Source organism: Botrytis deweyae (assembly GCF_014898535.1).
Source record: "Botrytis deweyae strain B1 chromosome Unknown BDEW_005, whole genome shotgun sequence".
Classification (NCBI taxonomy): domain Eukaryota; kingdom Fungi; phylum Ascomycota; class Leotiomycetes; order Helotiales; family Sclerotiniaceae; genus Botrytis; species Botrytis deweyae.
Window position 1 is genome coordinate 1,512,747 of NW_024066212.1, and position 22,526 is coordinate 1,535,272.

At 42.7% G+C, this 22,526-nt stretch overlaps 7 protein-coding genes across 7 annotated transcripts; 4 read left to right on the forward strand and 3 right to left on the reverse strand.

Annotated features, from left to right (window-relative positions):
- Positions 1-209: 209 nt before the first annotated feature.
- EAE98_003114 (uncharacterized protein) lies at positions 210-2,025 on the forward strand (the record flags this gene model as incomplete). The annotated part of the gene is made up of 4 exons (XM_038950734.1): positions 210-603; positions 664-777; positions 838-1,845; positions 1,970-2,025. 4 exons carry the CDS (start codon positions 210-212, stop codon positions 2,023-2,025), a joined length of 1,572 nt encoding a protein of 523 aa, XP_038813263.1.
- Positions 2,026-2,838: 813 nt separating this feature from the next.
- Positions 2,839-3,922, forward strand: EAE98_003115 (uncharacterized protein; the record flags this gene model as incomplete). Its single annotated transcript, XM_038950735.1, has 4 exons — positions 2,839-2,881; positions 2,933-3,313; positions 3,375-3,797; positions 3,864-3,922. 4 exons carry the CDS (start codon positions 2,839-2,841, stop codon positions 3,920-3,922), a joined length of 906 nt encoding a protein of 301 aa, XP_038813264.1.
- Positions 3,923-9,106: 5,184 nt separating this feature from the next.
- Positions 9,107-9,436, reverse strand: EAE98_003116 (uncharacterized protein; the record flags this gene model as incomplete). The annotated part of the gene is made up of 1 exon (XM_038950736.1): positions 9,107-9,436. One exon carries the CDS (start codon positions 9,434-9,436, stop codon positions 9,107-9,109), a length of 330 nt encoding a protein of 109 aa, XP_038813265.1.
- Positions 9,437-11,568: 2,132 nt separating this feature from the next.
- Positions 11,569-12,699, reverse strand: EAE98_003117 (uncharacterized protein; the record flags this gene model as incomplete). The annotated part of the gene is made up of 1 exon (XM_038950737.1): positions 11,569-12,699. One exon carries the CDS (start codon positions 12,697-12,699, stop codon positions 11,569-11,571), a length of 1,131 nt encoding a protein of 376 aa, XP_038813266.1.
- A 694-nt stretch (positions 12,700-13,393) lies between these two features.
- On the forward strand, positions 13,394-14,708 carry EAE98_003118 (uncharacterized protein). Its single transcript, XM_038950738.1, has 2 exons — positions 13,394-13,579; positions 13,629-14,708. The coding sequence occupies exons 1-2, from the start codon at positions 13,465-13,467 to the stop codon at positions 14,609-14,611; spliced, it is 1,098 nt and encodes a 365-aa protein (XP_038813267.1). The 5' UTR covers positions 13,394-13,464; the 3' UTR covers positions 14,612-14,708.
- Positions 14,709-14,837: 129 nt separating this feature from the next.
- Positions 14,838-18,328, reverse strand: EAE98_003119 (uncharacterized protein; the record flags this gene model as incomplete). Its single annotated transcript, XM_038950739.1, has 5 exons — positions 14,838-15,165; positions 15,225-15,496; positions 15,695-16,020; positions 16,153-17,519; positions 17,769-18,328. The coding sequence occupies 5 exons, from the start codon at positions 18,326-18,328 to the stop codon at positions 14,838-14,840; spliced, it is 2,853 nt and encodes a 950-aa protein (XP_038813268.1).
- A 752-nt stretch (positions 18,329-19,080) lies between these two features.
- On the forward strand, positions 19,081-22,208 carry EAE98_003120 (uncharacterized protein; the record flags this gene model as incomplete). Its single annotated transcript, XM_038950740.1, has 3 exons — positions 19,081-19,460; positions 19,627-21,472; positions 21,718-22,208. 3 exons carry the CDS (start codon positions 19,081-19,083, stop codon positions 21,955-21,957), a joined length of 2,466 nt encoding a protein of 821 aa, XP_038813269.1. The 3' UTR covers positions 21,958-22,208.
- Positions 22,209-22,526: the final 318 nt, after the last annotated feature.

The following is a 22,526-nucleotide window of genomic DNA, read 5'->3' on the forward strand; positions in this document are numbered from 1 at the left end:
GTTTCGGGTAATTTTGCATTGAAAAATTTCCGGATTAGGCATATGAATTTGCGCAAACGAAAGTTTACCACCGCTAGGAATGAAGTCGCAGCAGTTATACAAAAATAAGGCGACTATAGAATGAGCATTCCCCTCCTAGTTCCGACGCTCCTTTCCCAGCCTATCGATTTTACAATAACAATCTCCTCCAAAAACAATCGCCAATCAAAATGTATCTTCGACTACCCCTTACATCGCTTATCCTCAGCACATTTACCCGCAGCTCTCTCTCTCAAACTCCACCCTCCGAACCCGAATCACAGGCGTCCCACATCCTGCAAGAATGTCTTCAAGCGCGCTCCGTTCCCTATTCGAATGCTACTTCTCCGAACTGGGCCAATTTGACTACTCCTTTCAATTTACGTCTGCAATATACACCTACGGCGGTAACGTTACCGAAGACGCAGGAGCAGGTGGGAAATAGTGTTGTTTGTGCGGCGAGGGCGGGGTTGAAGGTTCAACCGAGAGGTGGGGGTCATAGTTATGCGAGTTATAGTATTGGCGGGAAGAATGGGAGTGTGGTGGTGGATATGAGTGGGTTTGATGAGATTTTGGTAGATCAGGGTAAGTTTCTGTTTATTCTTTTATGACAGAAAGATGGGGTTTTGACGTGCGGGGATTCAGAAACATATATTGCGAAGATAGGCGCGGGACAGAGATTGGGTAATGTGGCGTTGGGGATTCATGCGCAGGGTGGAAGAGCTTTACCGCATGGAACATGTGCTGGTGTTGGGATAGGTAAGATACTTATGCCGGAAGTGAGATATTGGTACGAATCCATTCTAATCTACTAACCAGGCGGACATGCAACACACGGCGGTTATGGATACGATTCCCGTCTCTGGGGACTAGCACTCGACACAATCGTTGGACTCGACGTTGTCCTCGCCAACGGCACATTTGTCCATACAAGCGAAACCGAGAATACCGATCTCTGGTACGCATTAAGAGGCGCCGCCGATGCTTTTGGTATTGTCACACACTTTTATATGCAAACACTTGCTGCACCAGCTGAAGTTACATATTTCACCGCCAATCTCTCATCTACGCTTTCCAGCGCCGAAAAAGTCTCTGCCGCGTTTTTGCAAACGCAAGATTTTGTTCTCAAGAGTCCTTTACTTACACCGAATATATCATTTGGGTTCAATGTCAACAGTGCAGGCGGTCTTGCAATCACAGGATTGTGTACCTTTTGCGATCTTGCCCATTTTCGAGATATCGTTTTCCCGCAACTCGTATCCGGTTTCGATATCGATTCTCGGAATATCACGAATCTATCCTGGATCGATACACTAGCTACCCTCGCCGCACCCGATCCGCTGGCCCAGCCCCTCTTAAACTACGATTTACACGACACTTTCTATGTCAAATCTCTCGTGACCAAGAATGAAAAACCTCTCACCCCCGAGGCGGTCCTTGCGTTCTTCTCATATATCCTCTCTCATCAATCCCCACAAATCCCCTACTTCTCCATCATCAATCTCTACGGTGCTCCTGGATCTGCTATCGATAGCGGAGAGACATCCTCCTCTAGTCATGCAGATATGGATGCGCTCTGGGTATTCCAAAATTACGGATACACGCCCACGCATCTCCCACCGTGGGATGACCGCATCACAGAAGTCATTGAGGGGATGACGAATGCGGTTTTGGATGCGCAACCGAGGGGGAATTTCTCGGGTTATGTAAATTATGTGGATCCGGATTTGTCGGCGGAAGAAGCGGCGGAAATGTATTATGGGAATGGGACGTATGATAGATTGCTGGGGATTAAGACGGAGGTGGATAGTGGGTTTGTTTTCTGGAGTAAGTTTTTTACTTCTTTATTTTTGGTGCTGGGTCAAATTGTGGCGTGGATAGTGTGCGTGAAGATGTGTCTCGAGTGATGTCATTGAATTGAGAAGAATTGTCTAACGAGTGTATATTGTAGATCCGCAAGCGATTGGAAATGTGGGGATTTTGCCTGTGGGAGTCGGAGAGGAGTAAAGGGGGATGGTTTGGATGGTTTTTGCATTTTCTGGTGTTTGAAATTTGAGTCTTAAATTGCGGGCAACGAATTGCATTTAGAATTCGCATATAGATGGTGTTGTGGTCGATATTTAATGGCGGAGTAAGGGCTGGTTGTATTTTTGTCAAAGTGCTGTTTTTCTCTTTTCATGGCATTTTTGGGGGAAACTTTTCACGTGTGGTTTCCTTTCATATTCCCTGAGCTCTAATTCTCAGTTTCGTCATTATTCTGCGTCATTGACTATGGTGCTCCCACTTATGACTGAATTGCGATCGTGTAGTCATCGAGTGGCATGATCTGGCCGGCTGCTGGGGTGACTTCTTTTTATAGCCAGCCGTTGTATACTATGATTTGAAGATCTTCGAATTGAAACGCTTGTTTTGTGAGATATCTCTTTCCCAGCAATTTATAGAGCAGATACTTATGAATCTAGAAAGTTTCGCGGATCCACGTGCCTACATCTGTTTCACAGCCAAGAAGCTGCAATTCACTTCATCGAATCGAGTCATTCGACTCAACTCAATGAGTCACATCGTTCGATTTCGAACCTTTCCTTGAGACTGGGTGCTCTCCATATCCAGGTCTTACGTGCACATAAAGAGCCTCATTTCCCTTGAATATTCAAGGACAAGATCTTCCCTACAATTTGACTTCGTAAAACCACTTCTGATAGCTTTTGTAGCATATTCTTACAGGCCACCTTTAATGATCTGTACTCAACACATATCAATAATTAAATACATATTTCCTCAAAGACAGATCACAAACTACGCTTTAAGCACCTTACGATGATGATCTTTAACAATAATGAGGCAAGTGATTCTCTTCAACAATGTAAGTTTTTTACACAATCTCATAGAACCTTGAGCTGATTTTGATACCAAGCCGATCCCTCTACCCCCCCAGTAGACGACAAACGAAAAATGAAAACAGAGCGAAAAGACTTCATTGAGCTCGCTCGATTTCTCTTTGGAAATAATTGGAAAGTTACCAAGAAATTCCTCGACTTCGTCCTTGATCATGAAGCTAGAAGTCTCTACGATCTACATCTCTTCGATCTACACTTTATGGCATCTCGTACCACAGAGTTGTTAAATTTTGGTACAGATCTGGCTTTCGCATACAGAACCGATGTATCTGGAAAGAACACGATTGGTGAATCAAGATATACACCAATGGAACAACAAATCAAAGAGATCGATGTATATGCGACATTAGAGACTCTGATTTTGGTGGCAGAAATTAATACTCCAAATGCTGGAATTTGTAATCAAGATTCCATGCTGCACATTCTGTCATATACATTGCTGATACTCATACCTTCCAGATGAACTTGATGATTCTATTCAGAAATTCATTGCAGAGTTTCGACACCCTGACTTTAGTAAAACAGTCCGGAGCGATCACCCTTCTGCGGCCACAGATATTAACCTATCGACAACAAGCCCTCCCAGATTAATCAAATTAATGAAGATACTTTACGGCGATGCTCAGTGGGAATACACAAAGCTCGCTCTTGAGTGGGGCTTTGAACGAACAATCCACACAAGAACAAAAGTAACTCGGCTTCACGAAGAAGGAAGCAAAATAGCCGAGGAATACAGACGTCTGCTTACCTCCAAGAACATTACGGAAGAAGAAGTAAATAGAGCCTTGCGTAATTATCTTGACGAGAGTTGTTTCGATATCAACGAGGCTGATGTGGAAGCCACGTTGGATATTGTACAGGCCTGGGATTGCTATATGTCTCGTCAGTTCAACGCTTCCTTTCCTTTATACCTCCAGCAATTGGTTTACTAATTAATATATTGCTTAGGTGATGGAGACAAAATTGCTGAATTCTTAAATGATGTCAAGAATGTTGACAAGGATTAGGAAGCATGATGGGAGATGTAGTGGAGCTTAGTGGGAGCACTGGTGTGCATTTGGTACTTCAACGCAAGACTTTATAATTTGAAGAATTCATGATCTTTTATCTTCATTGCCTTTCAGTTCTTAGTGATTATGTTAATGGTTGAGATCTCATTACGAATCATCTGCCACTTGTCTATGTTGACCAAACTCTCCTGAAAATCGTACATGACAGGCATACGAAGTGAAGCTCGCTATCGCTTTGCTGCTACTTCTTCTTCAATCTTTTACTTCTCTATGTGTTATATTTCACATTGAAAGTATATAGAGAACATACTACACCTCCAATATTCGCGAATAGATTGTATCCAGTTGATACTAATCGGCTTGGAAAATAAGCGAGCGAGCGCTGTCAATCACGCCATGCTGCCTTCACTTGCATTCCCCCATACGATAACCTTATACACCAGATCTATGCTATTTTGATGTTCCTAAGTATAAATACAGATGAAAGGAATAAAATGCGACTTCAATTTTGATTTCCGTTGAAATTCTATAACATCATTATCTCTAATGATCTGAATACGTTCACTGCTATTGCTAGACCACAATTTGACCAGATAGTTACCATAGAATCCTCCAACTGGTTGCCAATCTAATAATAGAAGGCCCAAAAGAACTCTCTTAGAGATAATTATAGGGTCTTTTCAAATAAGCTCAGATGATGTATGTAATTCGAATAAATCGCCATTTTCCCATAGTATCGCACCTTGACTCACTATCATCCGATCAACTTCAGAGCATCTCAGACAGCCTACTGTACTAGTGAGAAACAACATTCAGAGTAGAAATTTCAAATAGAAAGCCTAGCCTATGTTTATACCATCACATGTTTTTCATTTCTGTCACAAATTCACAGTCGAAATCTCAATGATATATAGATATGTCACATTCTGTCTCTGAAAGTAGAGAGCCGTGGGAGCTCACCGATACACCATTAAATAGAAATAAGAGGTTGGTCTTCCTGGCTTTCCAAGATATCTTCAAAGGCGACAATGGCACATATCCCACACAGAAGCAAATCCGACAGATTGTGGACGAAAATTTCGAAGCAAAATCCGCATATCTCGATGGCCTTAATCCAAAAAAAATCTCAGAAAAAGTAACAGAGATACTAAAAGATGGATGGCTGAAGCCAGATTCACCCGCCAGAAAACGATTTCTTCATGTCTCTTCCAGTGGTTATACCCTAAAGACGATAATAAATTCTCCGCTCGAGAAAGAAAATTGTTCATTAGAAGTTGTATGTTGCCTGGCATATGTTGTCTCTTGTACTAATTGAAATGATGGCACCACAAGCTTTGAAAGCAGAGATAATGATAAAGATTGGCCGCAAGATAGTGAAAACATAAACGGAGAGAAAAACAACATTCCCGTCAATAAGTCCATCAACACCGACGGTGCAGCTGTTCTATTTCAACCTCCGCATGAAACCGATAAATTCTGCAGTGAAAGTACAGAGAACACGGTAAATCAAACAGGGGAATTGCTTGATGCCCAGAGTGTTCAAGAGCATCATTGCAGAGCTTACAATCATCTTTTTAAGGGATTTCTGATACAGACCAGGTTTTACGTGCTCCGAACTCCTGCAAAGACAACGGTGAAGGGCGCGGTAGCAATCGTCAAACGAGTGATGAGGTACTAGATAACACTCGAAATGAAGAGATATCTATCTCCACGGTCGTCATAAAATCATTCAAGAGATGTCGCAGAAACAGCGAACTGGATTTTGGGCAACCCCGTTCAAAAAGGGCTCGATTTGGAGGTAAGTGTCACATATAATAGAACATGGGCTGTATCTGACTAAATCATTTGCATCTAGCAGGAAAAACATTCGTCCCAAATCTACCTTCCCACGATCTGGGTGGTTACCAACACGTCTACGAGAGATTGATGAACCAACCTGATATCAAGCTCTGCGACCCAGAAATCCAATGTAGAATCCTCAAAGAAGCCAACGAAGCCCTTACCACCGCTTGTTACGAGTGGTGCGCTAGGTATCATTCAACAAGATTGCGAGAAATGAAATGGTTGCGGCGATCGAAGGTGCAACTCCACTTGTTCCACCGCAATGTAATTCAGTGGGAAAATATCTATGAATACCTTGAAATTAGTCGGAAACCAGAGGATCTCCAGTTTCTTATCGCTTCTCAACGCTGTCGTACAAATTAGACATAGCGATATTCACGATGACAAAGAACTACCAATCCAGCTCTTAGATATCATGATGGAGGATGCCGTTAACTTGGCAATTATGGTTCGAGATCCGGCACAAACACAAAGGTTGGAGGATTTAAGGGATCATGTCAGGTTGGAGGATCCAATGTATTTTTTTAACGATGCTGCTGAACTTAATGATGTTCGACCTGGTATTTTGCACCAAAAATGGGAGGCTAGTCGGGATATCACTCGTGCAGAAGACGAGCTTGATCGCCTCTATGCTCGTAATAGGATGCTAAGAAAGGACTTGGACATTTGTGACTCGAGGGTTTCAGACAGACCCTTTTACTGATGGGCAATCTTATTGGTAGAACTATACACATTGTAAGATAAGTTTTATAAATATTAGATGTCTATAAATATGAATCTCAAGGAATTCAATCAGCCACTGCTGTTACGTGATTCGCAACATCATCGTTCCAGGTTCACTTTGGAACCCCCGGCCCCGGGGCCCTCCTCAGTATTATAAGTTTTCTTTGGTCACATGAGAGCAATGTGGCGGTAGGAAGTCAGCCTTGTGGCTTTTCCAAGTCCGCTTAAAGAAGCAAGCTAGATGTATTGAGTTAAACGACATCTTGAACATACGCTATTACGAAAACCAGTCACCGTGGCTCGACGGGGTCGTCGTTGACTGCACATCTACGGATCGAATAAAAAGTGACACCTAGAGGTAGTGCGCATCTGCTGTCCTTCTTGGCCTCGGCCAAGTTTCCTTGAAAAGTCTATAACTATTTTTTTCCCTTTTGTTTCCGAGTTTTGTTGTTGAGTTATTTGCCCCACTGTTTTTTCTCCTGACAAGCGAGTTCTCGTCTCGAGTATACTTATCATTTCAAAGTATAGAACGTAGTATACAATGGTTATCGGCTGATAGTATGAAGACTTGAAGTCCACTCTAGTTATGATCTACATTTTAAAAGTAATAGGGTATCAAAGATCGCTATTTTGTTGAGTCTTGAAATTGTTCCGTGGATGAATCGCTAACTTCAATGCCAGAGTTTGACGTTCGTACTCCATCCGGAGATTTTGAGACCTGGAGGATATTTATTCACCCTGACCTATAGGATTCCATAGAATATTTATTCGTGAGACTGGATGGGTATAGATCTTACCCCGGGTTTTGATTGGATGATCGTTGAATAGGGTTATTTGAAATTGAAATCATCTCTGATTTAAAAGAAGTAATGAGAAATTATACATTAGAAAATGAAATATTTGTTCTAATTAAAAAGCACAGAATACATTATTATACAATCCTTCTCGAAATTCAATAATACTAGTTAACTCCTCAAGTACTTGAACCTCGTAAACTCGTGTCTAGGAATGTGTCTATACTCAGTCATATTTTTTGGAGTGTTTATCATATTCTATATAATAACATCCAACCCATAGAGGGCAACTTGAAGGGCCTCAAGTCTTCCTTACCCTTTTTCTACCTTGAAATCCATCAAGGCTCTCATCTTATCATGTACTATCGAATTTCGTTGATTGGCAGGACTTTGCAAACATGACCATTTCATAATCGAAATCAGGATTCAATCAACTCAGTGTATAATTTTGCGATGATACTGGTGAAAAGAACGTGGAAACAAAAACGGACCATTAATTTGCAGACCTCGAAAGTACAAAAACGCGCTAACAGCTCTTTGGATAAAAAAACTCTCAGAACTAGATTCTACTCCGTTGGATAAGAATTTAAGCGTGTGATCTTCACCACATCAGGTATTTGATTAGGCGGTTTGGTGAAAGATTCAAAAACAAGAAAGACACATCATCTATGATATGTTGCAGTAGGGACCATTCGTCAAAACATCAGGTAAGGAGGCAGACGAAGCGTAGTTTTGAAAACGGGAAGAGGTGTGACGTAGATGTATGCACCATGGTGTACGAGTGATGCGTATTTCATGGGTACAATCCATGCCGGTTTCAAACTCTACAACAGCGTCAACACACCATATCTGTCATCATGAATGACTGATAGAAGAGATGGACGAGACAGACGAGCTTTTAACAATCCTCATGCGTTCAAATCAGCGGGAGCTTGATTCGTCTTACCTGGGATAAATACTGCATTCAAGTTGCTGATATTCCCTCATCAAACGGACGTGCAAGTCAAACATTCTTTTCAGATCAGCCCTATCAGGTCTTGAAATCAAGTATTTTGCGGGCAGAGACCTACGCGGGAAAAGGGTAGAATTCAAGGCAATATTTCCAAACAGGTTTTCCTGAATCATTCGATCTCCAGTAGTCATCAGTTCAATAGGAATGTAGATAAGTTCCGTGGAACAGTTGTTTAGATATGGTCGATTAGCTCAAACCCACTCAGCTCCACAATTATCATCGACATTCACTTATAAAATCGTAGAGTGAATAGTCTACGCAGTCACTTGAAGCAATATATGTATTGCAATTAAGGAGATATCTCTACACCAAGTCGAGAACCTTGCACCCTGGCCGATTTAGTTAACAGGTTGCTTACACATCAACGAATAAAAATCAAAACACCTTAAGAACTGTTCACTATGCTGTCGGTTCCCCAGGGGGGGTTTGATTCAAATGTTTCGTCCTCATCCTCAGCACCCATCTGGATTCCTTATATCTTTGTTTCTTCTCAAAAATTTGTTCAACAGAATTTCTATCACTACTCTTTGTCATCAAACGAACGCCCATCACCATCCATTTATCACTACCTTTCTTCAAACAATTACTGTCATTATTCAGCCCCGTATTCTACACTTCACCACCTTCTCTTCACCATTCTTTTGCTTTTTGGTTACATATTTGTTTCTCCTTCATGCATATATGCAACCAGCTTGCTTCAGTGTCGAAGTATGTACGCGCTTGTTTTTGCACTCAACCTCAGAACAATTTGTAGCAAGTGGAAAATTGTGGGGGGAGGTATGATTTTATTTGAATATCGTGGGAAGAGGACTAAGATAAACTTGATAGCTTTGATGCTGACTCTATTTCTGTCAAAAGGCGCTCCAAAATCTTTCGAACGCAAGGCCAAACACGTTCAACCAAGGAATGACGCAAATCAGCGAGAACCGACCACTCAAGAGTAGTAAATCCTTGGCCACGGGCATGATAACGCTCAAGCGCAGCCGCAAGAGCTTCAGATCTCGATAGAGGGACAAAGACGTCTTCCTTCCCGTGCAGCATATACAACCGTGTATCTTTCGTCCAACTCTCGGATAGACATTTTTTTCTCCTTGCATCTGTGCTATTGTTTCCAGCGGCGTCGCGGAGAACCCCGCCCATGTACTAATAGCTGAAAGGCCCGCGGCCTTTCTTCGAGTGAGCAAAAAAAGATACAAGATTGAAGCTCCCTGACTATCTCCCATGAATACGATTCTGTTCGCAGGCGTACCCATTGCAACCTCCGTATCAATGAGACGTTCAAAGTAATCAAGCGGAACCTCAATATCACGTACATCAGAACGATGCTGTAGTGGTGATAGATTTAAATATTATTACATGATGTTTTTGATTGATTAGCCTGGACAATTGTTCTTAAGTGATCTGTTTCAAGAGTAGGTTTATCACCGCTGTCAACAAGTTCCTCAAATATCAAGAATGCCACCTTCTTATGAAGTTCCACTACCGTATCATTTCGAAGCCATGGGGAAAGATTTGCAGACCCCGTCATCGTGGTTTCACCTGACATGTTCACAACAATCGTACACAATGACATCTTCGAAGGTAATAGAAACACAATTGATAATTGTCAGTCGAAAGAAATTCTACCTTCAAGTCGCGGTTTGAGTTACTTGCGCCTTTGCTTTTGCAATTTCTTTCAATTTGATTTGTGTGCGTTTATTAGTCACTGAGCATTCACTCGAAATGATTGAATCAAAATTGATGATAAAATTTGATTGCGAATGGAAAAATCTGGGAGGATGAAAGCTTTACTACCTAAAATCTATCACTATGTATTCATCATATCTCAGTGTTGGAACAGACCTATGAGCGCGTCGATGTGCTAGGTGAAAACTTATTCTTGAATCTATTGACTATTTCATAACGTTGAGGGTAGGTAGGGAGGGCATCGTTGATGAGACTTCAATTGAAGATGACTTCTAGCTAGATGAGTTTCGGGCCATGTTCAGGAGCTTGGTTCCATATAAGTCTCAGCTGAGGCTCTCACATGGCATTCCGTCAAATTCACTCAGAAGGCAAGCAAAGCATCCATCGAAATTTCTACACATAGCAACCAGCTCTGACTTGTGTCTTGTGAGAAAAGTATGGGGATTGGATGTGGAGTTCCACGCCGTTAGTAAAGCCAAAACGAAAGAGTTCGATACATGATCCGGCCTGAGATTGTATCTCTTATCTGATCAGGCGCAAGACTTTCGAATCTATAGAGTATCTCATCTGAAGTTTTTGATATCGCAGAGTTCGGTAGAAGTATTAGCGCACGTGATTGGGAAAGTCAATGATCAAATCTAACTCCCTGATGTCCCTACAAACGATACTATAGAAGTTGACTGAAGCCCATGTATCGGAGCAAAAGAAAGAGTGATGGGGCAATTGGTCCTTACGAAGATATCCACACGCAAATTCGAAGCTTCCTTTACCTTTATTACTCGTGTTGTGGGCTACGACACAAACTAGCATCATCAAAACATGACATAGTTCTAGTAGCGAGCCGGCTCATCTTGCGCCGGAAATACCAAGAATCGTGGTGATAACTCTTATTCAAGGATATGGAAATCAATTCACCTATGTCTGGAGCAAAAGTAGATCAGTGAAAGTTACGCGATATCAATGTATCAATATAGCACCCGATAAGATTACAATCTTTTGCTAACAGCCTTAGCTATTCTCTATTATTGGTGCTATATAGGAGCCTTCTTAGGATGGACAATGATCTAATCTCGCTGTGGGACTCAAGAGCCTTCTATTTGTGCCGAGGGAGTATTCCAATAACATAAAAATCATGTACTGCACCATGCGCATGAATTGAAAGATGACCTTCATATAATACTCTCCCAAAAGAGTGAGCTATGGAACTCCTACAAGAGTAGGATGAATTGGCGAAAGAGGATAATCAGGAATGATCTGGTGACTAAAGTATGATGTTGTGGAATGTTGTAATGTAGTAATGTAACATTCATGATAATGCTTAAACCAAAGTAAGAATATGAAATTAAGCAGAGTGAAAGGGCAGACTAGATATATCATAGAGCAACAAGGGCACCTGTATTTAGTAAGAGTCTTGTGCCGTACAGAATTTTGGAGGGTGAGATTGTCATATGAGGTCGCTTAGAAAGGCAAAAGCTACTTGAATTGCCGCAATTCATCAATGTCTTACTTTCGCATCTTATTAACGTCGAGGATAGTTATAATATGAAACATTTGCGACATCGATTCCCTAGATATGGTTTGAATATTTAATTATGCCTGCTAATTCTCTTTACAATATCCAGACCCTCAATCTCAACCATCTCCCCGCTCTTCATTGCCACTCTCACTGCCTCGCATACCACCATCGCACTCAAACCCTCTTCCCCACTGCATATTGGTTTCTTACCTTCCTTTACTACCTGGACTAGGTGTTTGATCTGTTCATCAAAAGGCACAATTTCAGTATCAACCTGTATTTCATCTTTTTTCAACTCATCATTCCACGCCTTCTCTCCTTCCCCAACTTCATAACTCCACCTTGTTAAATCAGGCACACTTATACCTCCTTTCGTCCCCAATATTCGATAGAACCCACCCGCACCATTCTCCTTACCTACCTGAGGGACAGTAGGATTTTCTCCGGTACCAGCTTCGAAATTCCATGGAGAGGGAACAGCATCGCTTAGCAAAATGGTTCCTACTACTCCACTCTCAAATCGCAATATCATCGCCCCTCCTTCTTCAGCATCAAAGCCTCTAGTTTTCTTACTCTCAATAGCAGACACCATAGTAATCTTGCCTAGTAAGTATTGTAACAAATCGAGTTCATGTATCAAATTAATGAGCACCACGCCACCGCTCTCACCATTTCTTCTCCATTCTCCAATACCGTCAAAATATGATGAGGACTTTTTCAACGCCCATATACCTTGAACACCAATTATTTGACCGAGTACTCCAGAATCAAGCTCAGTTTTTGCAGATACAAGATAGGGGTTGAAGCGTCGATGATGACCGACTAATATGGTAGCATTATATTCTTTTGCAATGGACAATAATTTAGCGCCCTCTTGTATGGATGTCGAGACGGGTTTTTCCACCAGAACATATTTTATGCCAGCTTCGATACAAGAGATGGCAATAGGAACATGGGTATGGTTTGGGGTACAGATTAGGACTGCCGTTGGTAGCGAGGAGAATGAGAGAAGGGAGGGTAGCGAGGAGTAGTAGGTGGTCGATAGGGAAGTCGCAATTTTGACGGCATGTGGAGCAGGATCTGTGAGGGAATGCAAAGTGGCCTGTGGATTTTGAAGAATCGATTGTGCATGCCGAGGACCGATTAGACCGGAGCCTATGATAGCAATGGAGATTGGTTGTTCTGTAGATGCTGAAGTCATTGTTTATGAGTATGAGACATTGTTATTAAACAGAGCAATGATGCGATGGAACTCAGCCAACAACCGCAAACCCACCCGTTTACCTACCTGTCCGACTCCCTGTTTGCTTGTCTACCTCCCCGCCAGATCCTCATGCAATTGTACGTAGATGAGCCGAGGGAGTGTCCTTTGCGCAGGTAAATGCGGAGAAATTCGATCACCAGGTGGATGTGCTGCCAAGCTGACTGATACGAACGTCAACACCGGCTAGCATCGCACATTAATCCCAGCTCCCCGCAAATCTTGGAACCAAGAGGCTTTTGCGGCAATGTCTTTAGCCGTATTTGACGGACAATTCTTTTAACGCATGAATTAGCCATGAAACTGACAAATGTTTTTTGATCGTACGCCTGTTTTTCTAAAATTCTTATCCATTCGGGAAGGGAATAAAAGATAGTAGTTCTATCTCTATGGGAAAAGATATGAGATGTGGACCTTATCAGGGAGGGGGAATGCACTGGCCCTTTACTTGACTGTGTCAATCTCAATCTCTTCTTGACTGTTGATGTAACTTTGTGACTTGCTGCATATATTTCTATTGTTCCCATATCTCTCCGAGATCGATTGTTCTCTTAGTTGATTGAAGTTAAACACTCTATATTTCGTCATATTGCTCTTCACTATTGTCGTCTTTCGACTGTATCGTGTTGCGTTGCGTTGCGTTGCATATAACCAGTAATTTATATTCATATCATTATTGCATCTCTACATAAAACCAATATCAATATGTCTTTCAAACCAGCAATTGCAAGCATGTCCCTCGGGCGCTGTTTTGCCCATCATAGTCTCGAACAAAAGTTCAAAGCTGCCAGAGATGCAGGTCTCTCTGGTATTGAAATGTGTAAGAACACCGTCCCTTCCACCACCACAAAAACTAAACTCTTCCATAGTCTACGAAGATCTAGCCGATCTCGCCTCCACCCTACCTTCTCATCCATCACCTTCCTCTCATATTCACGCTGCGCAATATATTCGCTCTCTCTCCTCATATTATGGTCTTCCCATCATAGCCTGCGGGCCCTTCTTTTGCCAAGAAGGATCTCTTTCCTCTTCCGCTAAAAAGTCTAAACTTCAAGAACTAAATCTTTGGTTCCAAGTTTGCCGTATACTAGGCACAGATATCATTCAGATTCCCTCCACATTTACTTCCTCGTCTGGAAACACCCCTTCCATATCACAAATGGTCTCCGATCTTCGCGAAATCGCCGATTTGGGCGCTGCTCAAAAACCACCTTTCAGATTCGCATTTGAAAATCTGTGTTTTGGTGCACATATTGATACGTGGAGTGGAGCGTGGGAAATCGTAAAGGGTGTTGATAGGGAAAATTTTGGATTATGTCTAGACACATTCAATATCGCTGGGCGCGAATTTGCTGACCCCGCTTCTCTTTCGGGTACTGTACCTGATGCTCAAGCGACATTCAAGAAAAGCTTGGAGAAGATGGTACAGACTATTGATCCCAAAAAAGTATTCTACATCCAGATCGTTGATGCAGAGCGCCTGGCTGAGCCGCTGGTTGAAGGCCACGAGTTTTATACCGAGGGAATGAAAGCACGAATGTCGTGGAGCAGGAATTGTAGGTTATTCCTGGGAGAGCAGGATAGAGGGGGTTATCTTCCCGTGATGGATGTTTTGAAAGCTATATGTGATGGCTTAGGATATAAGGGTTGGGTGAGTTTCGAGTTATTCAATCGAAGCTTGGTGGAGAAAGGCGATCATGTTCCAAGAGAACATGCTGATAGAGCTGTCAGAAGTTGGGAATTTGTATGTGAGGAGATGGGATGGGAAAACGTGTGTGCTAATATGAACGAAAGAAGGGCAGAGAGGGAGAGAAGGGGGGAAATTGGAACTGACGTTATGGCTCGCTTGTAACTTTTGGATTTATGGAGTAGGTAGACGATATGCATTACACGGCGCTTGGCGGGATGGAAACATTTATACATCATGGCGTTAAATATACATAGTACATATTTTGTACATATCAAATATGATTGTCGGTTAGCAATTATATCTTCCGCTATTGACATTGAACCCTGCATGAATCCATACAAAACCATTTATCTCTTCGAAGGGTTTTTTTATTTAAAGCAGAAGCACCTCAACCATTCCCACCAGGATTTGTTCTTTGCTCCTCGGCAGCACTCAGTGCCTGGAGTATCTGCCCTGCCTCAATTCCCTCATCGCCGTGTCCAAAATCCATTCCTTCTCCAAACACTGCACCGCCAGGCATGCCCATTCCTATATTTCCAAAACCATGATTATCCATCCCCAATGAATCTGCTGCGGAGCTCGCTAGCAGTTGTTGAAATATACTATTGTTCGAATATAGCGGGTCAGGTTCCCGGCAGAAAGTGTAAAAATCCTTATTTCGGTTGTCGGGATCCTCAAATCCAAGATTTACTAAACTCTGATCCATACTGTTCGTCCTACATGCTGTTAATACAAGATTTTTCTTACTATGTGCGGTTTCGAAAGAATAACGTACCACTCCATTGCATCCATGACAGCAAAATCGTTGAATATCGAATCACCATCGGTTTCCAGGCTGTTTGGAAGTACTGTTTGTTGCAAGTTGGGAGATTGCTGGAGCAACCCAAACGGCATCTGATTAGTTGCCCGGTTTTGGTTCTGATTTTGTTGAGGAGCACCCCATGAGTTTAGAGTTGTGGTATTTCCGTTGTTATAGACCGATTGAGGGCTCTCCGAGATTCTTGTAGAAAAATTCTCTGTAAGAGAACCATTAAAAGAGTGCTTGGACTGCGTCACCGACGAGTCAGCAATTACTTGTGAAGAAAGTCTTCAGTATAACAAGGAACACAACTTTATCTCAAGATGAGAATGGCACGGTCGCACGGTAGCCCTAATTCTGGAAGTTTCGACACCAAGCTTTGAAAACAAAATTTCACGCAATGTCGCAAGCTGGAGAATTCAAAATCAAGATATGAATGGACTCACATGTGATGTTGGCGGCACTAAATTCTTCGTATATTGGAGATTACTCCTAGTGGGCCGTGATGTATCCATGCTATTCATTGATTGTGATCGGAAGACTTGAGGACTATATGGCTGACTAATTTCGTAGCTGGCTGTACTATTAGGCGTTTTGGCCGATTGGGGTGTTTCGGCGGCTGCTGGGACCATGAGATCAAACGCAGCTTGGCTTTCACGTCGGTTTTTTAGTAGGGCGATTTCGGCAGCATCTTTGAAAGATTCAAAAACTGGCCATGCTGGCTCCATGGTAGAAACGCACATATCTAAGTTGTACTTCCAATCGTCGAGAACTGCGATTTCAGGTTGTCAGTAATCGCTCGTCACAGAAGACGAAAGAAATGAAGAAGTTTAGGCATTAAGGAAGAATCAGAATCTAAAAAGAAGTAGGGCACTGGGAAGGGAGAAAATAAAATCAAGCTCACCAATGTGTGTATTGTCAATACTTCGCAGAACCGCATGAACAACATCATATGCTTTCTTGGTGAAGTACTCGAATGTTGGTGGAACTATTAGAAGCCCAAATGTATAAGAATGTCGTTTCAAAAGGTGAACGATTTGCCGTGCCGATCTTGTGCAAGGTTCTAAATCAGGGCTTCCCTTTCTTTGACCATGTGATAAGAGCTGGCATTCCGCAAGCGTGGTGAAATATGCAATATGAAGATGATAATGATGCGGTAGCAGCGAAGAAGCTTGCTCGCTATTCATTGCAGTAGAGTCGAAATATAAAGGCTGCGATTGGGATCGACTCCAGATATGTAACCTTTCCAGCAATCCGGTGCTGAATTGGACAGTTTTTGCACTATCGGATGCGCAACTTGCATCATTCAAAATTTGGAGAACTTGGACGAGACGATTGAAAGTACTCAGGATAGAGGCTGGAACTCTAGAGTTTCCAACAGCACTCCTTCGCACAGTGAGACAGTCCGTCCAAGGATCCCATTCTTCCAAACCATCTTCGACTAACATTCCAATACAGTCCAGATCATCTGATCTTAAATGTGGACGTCTTCGTAGGCGTGCTGCGACCAAGGTATCCAAAGCAAAACAACCTAGAAACACGTGCTTAGATCTCGAGTTATGCCTTGATGATTTTGGCTCCTCAACCAACGGTTTCTCAAGACCGAGCTCAATAGCAATCCTGACAGCTTGTCCAATAAGTATCCATGCCCTGTTTAAATGCCCAAGTCCAAAATTTGTGAGAGTCAAGATCAGGAGAGCTTGCACATGGCCAAGGTCTAGATTTCCTTCTTCATTTGGAATAAGAGCTCTCGCGTGTGTATACATCCTTTCGGCCGTCCATACATCTTGTGATACCAACCCTTGAGCATGAGGTATATTGTTGATAGCTCGATGTTGAAATTTGGCATAGGCTATTGCAGCCCATAAAAGTGCGTGATCTCCACTGACAACCTCTGCTCCACTGGTCCTTGTTTGAGAATATTGATACGATATTCTCAATAAGTCATGCTTTTCTATAACAGGGAGCCAACAATGAGTATAAGAAAAATATACATCAAGGAGATGCCAGGTCTCAGATGGAAGCTCGGGCAGATTTGATCTACCAACTGCAGCTGCTGGGTGAGCAGGACTCAAAATCGATCCGCGGTGTGTGATGGGTTCTGGAAGACTGTTGGAAAACTTTCCGACAGAGCTTCCAGCTATTGGGGACGCAGGCGGCTCCTCTTGAATCTGAAAATCGACTTTCTGATCGGACCAGCCACTGATTGAAGTCCGCGGTGGAGGTTCATTATCTGGAACAGATATAGGAGAATCGGATTGGGCGCCTAGACTACAAGCCGAGAGTCAGCAAAAGTTAAGCTTCCATGTATATGGAAAATTCTAAGCAAAGTCCATATCTTCAGATTTATTTAGATATTTAGCTAAGGCTGAACGTGCGATCGAATGAGAACGATAAATCAGGTTAAAAATTTCAACTGCTTTGGAAGTTTGGAGCCGAATATATCAAACTCAATATGAAAATTCAACCAGAGTTGAACATTGAGAGATGTAGAATGCAAATAAACCCGATTATGCTCACCCTAGCACAGGTCGTTTCCCTGTTTGGACATCTGAGTCGAGACGTTTTCTCTTAATAATGTCCCCAGTACTAGACCCAGGCCCCGGTTCCAATATTGGTAGCAATCTTTCCAGTTCTCTTGACAATTGAGACTTCCTCCATACCTCAGCCAGGCTGTCCGATTGCTGTCCATCTTCATTTCTCCAGATGCTGATAAGTGCCTCGTTTGTCTCGTCCCCATTGAATACTGCCAAAATTTCATCCTCAACGCCCTCCACTTCTCTTATAGTAAGACCCCATAACTTCTCTATCCCACGAACATACCCTTCTGGTAGCCCGCGCTTCTTTACATTCGCGTCGTAAGAGCAAGTTCTGCCGTGGTTTAAACAAGTCGAGCATGATGGCCGGTTCCCATCGCATTTATCTTTGCGGCTCCGGCACTTGTCGCAAGCCTGAGAAACTCGTTTTCGTGTGCCCTGCAATTGCTTCTTCGAGCCTCCCGGCAGAGCCTTGGCCTCCTTTTTATTGTTTGATGACGCCCCTTCAGGCTTCGAGCTCCGGGTAGAGTTTCCATGTTCCATTGCTACAATGGATAATATACAACAAGGGACGATGCCCGCTTCAACCCGAGATACCTTCGCATGCGAACCATATGTATGCCATCGACCGATTTGTTTCTTACTTCAACCAGAAGGATTGTCTTTGGTTCCGTACCATATCAAATGGATTGTCGTTCTGAGTCGCGCGCGAAGGTTATTAGCAGCTCGGTAGGTGTCGTTATTCCTGTCAATGGTATCGCGATGATTTACAGCATTGATTTTCACCCAGGTAACAGCAATTGGATATCTTAAAGTCGCCGTTCATTCTCCATACAAAATTTGACATTGAACTCAAATTCATCTCGTCGTTTCCCCATACCCCACAGACAGCCAAGAGTCCGAGCTAATTCAACTGGAGGTGGAAGAATTCTCACCCGACAGCCGCTTATTAATTAGTACCTGGCCACGGTCATTGGCTAGTCTACTAGGTCTAGGTGATTGATTGAAGGGACCTACATTCGGCATTTGCGATTGTGTGTCTCGGTGCTTTTTCGAAAGAGCGATCAAGAATGTACTTCGATAAGTAACCATTTCTGTACAATTTCCCTTGGTTCTTCTCTTGTTATATTGTACTTATTCACGAGAAAAAATTGTCGATTGTAATCAACTCATCCCACTTACCATACCATTTTTGAGTTTGTCGCTTCGTTGGACTGTACTGGAACGGAGCCCCTTCATCCTTGATTTTAGCCAATCACGTGCTACGGGACGAAATCCAGAATGCGAGCAAAACAATGTCTCTAACAACTCAAGTCATCTCCAACAATGGAATCATGGATATAGAAAAGGCGATACAGTTGAAACCAGGAGTGCAAACGAAAGGTCGAATTTTCTCCTCCAATGCGTCAATCATTCTCATAGGTTCCCGAGGGTCGGGAAAACGAAGTTTGGGTTTTATTGGAGCAACACATCTTGGTCGACGATTGATAACTGAAGACCACTATTTTCAGGAAGTCACAGGCCTTTCTCGTGCTGCTTACGTCCAGCAGAATGGAGCTCAAAACTTTCACAAAAGAAATATTGACGTTGCGAGGCAAATGTTATACGAAAACAGAACAGGATGCATTATTGAATGTGGAATGGCAAGTCTCGCAACAGAGGTACAAAAGACACTGTAAGCATAATCCTCTTCTCTATCTTCGCCGTTCAAATTCTTCTATTCGCTTCAAAGTCTGGGACTGTGTCAATACTTACAACCTGGGCTAATTTTCGAATATATCTACATACCTATATTGAAGTACCAATCTTGGAATTATTCACTAACTTGATTGATCTGCTAGTCGAGAATATACAAAAACAAATCCCGTGATCTATATTTTGCGAAACAGTCAAAGAATCCGAGAAATGCTAAACATAGGAGATTTCGAAGCTGCACGTTACGAAAACGCCGATGCTGCGCATCGATTTTGTTCAAATTATGAATATTATAATTTGCACGATAGAAGTTGTGATGGAATGGCGAGTCCAAAAGATCAAGGACTTCCCAATGTTTCATCAAAATTAAAACATGCAAAGGAAGACTTCTCGGCGTTTCTTGACTTCATCACGGGACAAGGTGTCCTTCGTAATAGTTTAGAAAGTCCGTTCTCTATCGCAGCTTTGCCACCGGAGTGCAGACTGTATACCTATGCATTGTCTGTTCGTATGTCAACAATTCCTGATCTGGATCTTCAACAATTGGAATCTGGAGCCGACGCAGTTCAAATCAAGGTTGATGCCCTGAGGTCTCCCGATATCCAAAGAGATTTAGCTAAACAAGTTTCCACGGTAAGAAGGGAGCTTGGGGTACCAGTTATCCTCCACGCCGAAGAATATGCATTTGAAGGTCTCTCATTGTCCTTATCTCAAAAAGAAGATGTCTATTTTGCTTTACTTGAGCACGGGCTCCGGCTGGGGGTTGAGTATATTGTCATCGATCTTAAGCATTCATCCGATCGTGTCATGCAGCTTGTTCGGTCTTCTGGGAGGACAAAAACTATTGGACACTATCTTCATCGTGTCGAAAACTCATGGGGATGGGATGACGAGTCTAGGATGATACAATATCGAAGAGCCGAGTCGATAGGTTGTGATATAGTCAGGTTTGCTCGAGCAACCTCGAAAGAAAGTGACAACGAGACTGTTCGCGGGTTTCTGAGAAAAATCGAATCTATACCAGGCCATCTTCCAGTAATCGCTTATAATCTTGGAGACCATGGAAGGAGTTCGCTAATTGAGAACCGAATTTTTACCCCAGTAACGCATCCCGTCATGAATTCTACTGTTAGTAAGAGTCAACTCCGACAATTTCTGCCAACAGCAGCAGAGGCTCGGCAAGAACTATACCGAAAGTCTATACTCGATCCACTTCATTTTGTGCATCTTGGAGCCAGTGTAGCCTACAGTTTGTCTCCAGCGATGCACAACACAGCTTATGAAGTGTGTGGTATGAGCAACGACTTTCAATCATTACAAGTCAAATCCGTTGATGATATTCATGCTATCTGTCAGCGACCTGATTTTGGTGGAGCAGCCATCACCCAGCCATTCAAAGTCCAGATCATGTCGCGAATTGGCCCAAAAAGTTACCATGCAAAAGCTATTGGGGCTGTGAACACTCTCTTACCACTTCGGCCATCCTCAGACGGCAATTCTCTTGACGGCACCACGCAATCCTTACTTCAACATGCAAATCGTCGAAGTAAAACTGGACCCGTCACTGCTTATTATGGCGACAACACCGATTTCATTGGGATAATGACATGTCTCCGCCGTAACATATCTCCAAGAAATGTCGTCCAGCCATCCAAAACGACGGGACTAGTCATCGGTGCAGGTGGTATGGCACGAGCAGCTGTGTATGCCATGATCCAACTCGGTTGTCGCAAAATATTCTTATTCAATCGAACACTTGAGAATGCTCAGAGAGTTGCTGATCACTTCAATTCGTGGGCTACTAGTTTGAGTAATCATGGCAAAATTGTACATGTGTTGCAATCATCGCAGGAGCAGTGGCCACAGGGCTTTAGCCCGCCTACTATGATTGTCTCCTGTGTCCCGGCACGAAGTGTTGGAGATCAGCCACCAGCAAATTTTACGATGCCTATACAATGGTTGGGTAGTCCTACTGGTGGAGTTGTTGTAGAGGTACGTATTTTACTCTTGTCTTTCCACTTCAGTGCTCGTATCCAGAACGCTATCCACGTGGTTCTCCTACTTTTTTCTAGGTTTATACGCATTTCAATTTGTTCCAATAAATCTTGACCTTCGTTTAAGATCGTTATTATTAAATCACGATACGCTCCTTGTATTGAATGCAATTTTTGAAATAATCATAATTTTTTCCACACGTTCGTCATGCATCCTACAAACCGACTAACATTCCACAACAGCTCTCCTATAAACCTCCACTTACAACTCCTCTCCTCTCTCAAATCCGCCAATTCCGCTCTGAAACCAAAACTGCCTGGGTAGTGGTCGACGGTCTTGAAGTCCTTCCCGAGCAGGCTATCGCTCAATTTGAGCTGATGACTGGTGTTAAAGCGCCCAAGAGACGCATGAGAATGGAGGTATATTCAAATTATCATAAATATGGAGAAGGAGAGGGAGATAGACAGGCATGGATGGGATGATAATGGGTATGAAATTGTATATGAAATTGTGCATGATTTAGCGTCTTGTTGTACTGGATTCTTGTTTATATTAGCTATGTGGAGTTTTCGTGGATGGAGAAAGGAAAGCGAAGACACCAAGAAGCAACAAAATTGGATGGAGATTGGGGTTATGGGTCATGGATAAGGGTAGGGGTACGGGCTAGTTGATGAACTTAAATTTGACACACGTAAATACACCTGTCCAGATAGATTGTACAGAATGAAGCTGTGTGTTCAAAGTGACGTCCGTAGTCCGTGGATTTCTTGGATTTCCGAAGTCAAGAAGACCAGGGTAAATGAAGTGAGGAAATGCAGAATTTCCAACATCTACTTTTTGTTTCCGGTCTATTGCAGTATTCGCAGTTACAGTCACCACATATCCTATTTAAACACCTCTTGCAACGGTTCCCGCTTGTTAATCGGTGGTTCCATAGCGCAGCACATTGATTGATCCGAGTATACTACTGTAAAGTCAATTGATATCTAGTCAAGAACAACAGACGGGCATGAATGATTTTGTTGTAAAACTATGACATCCAATTCGATCC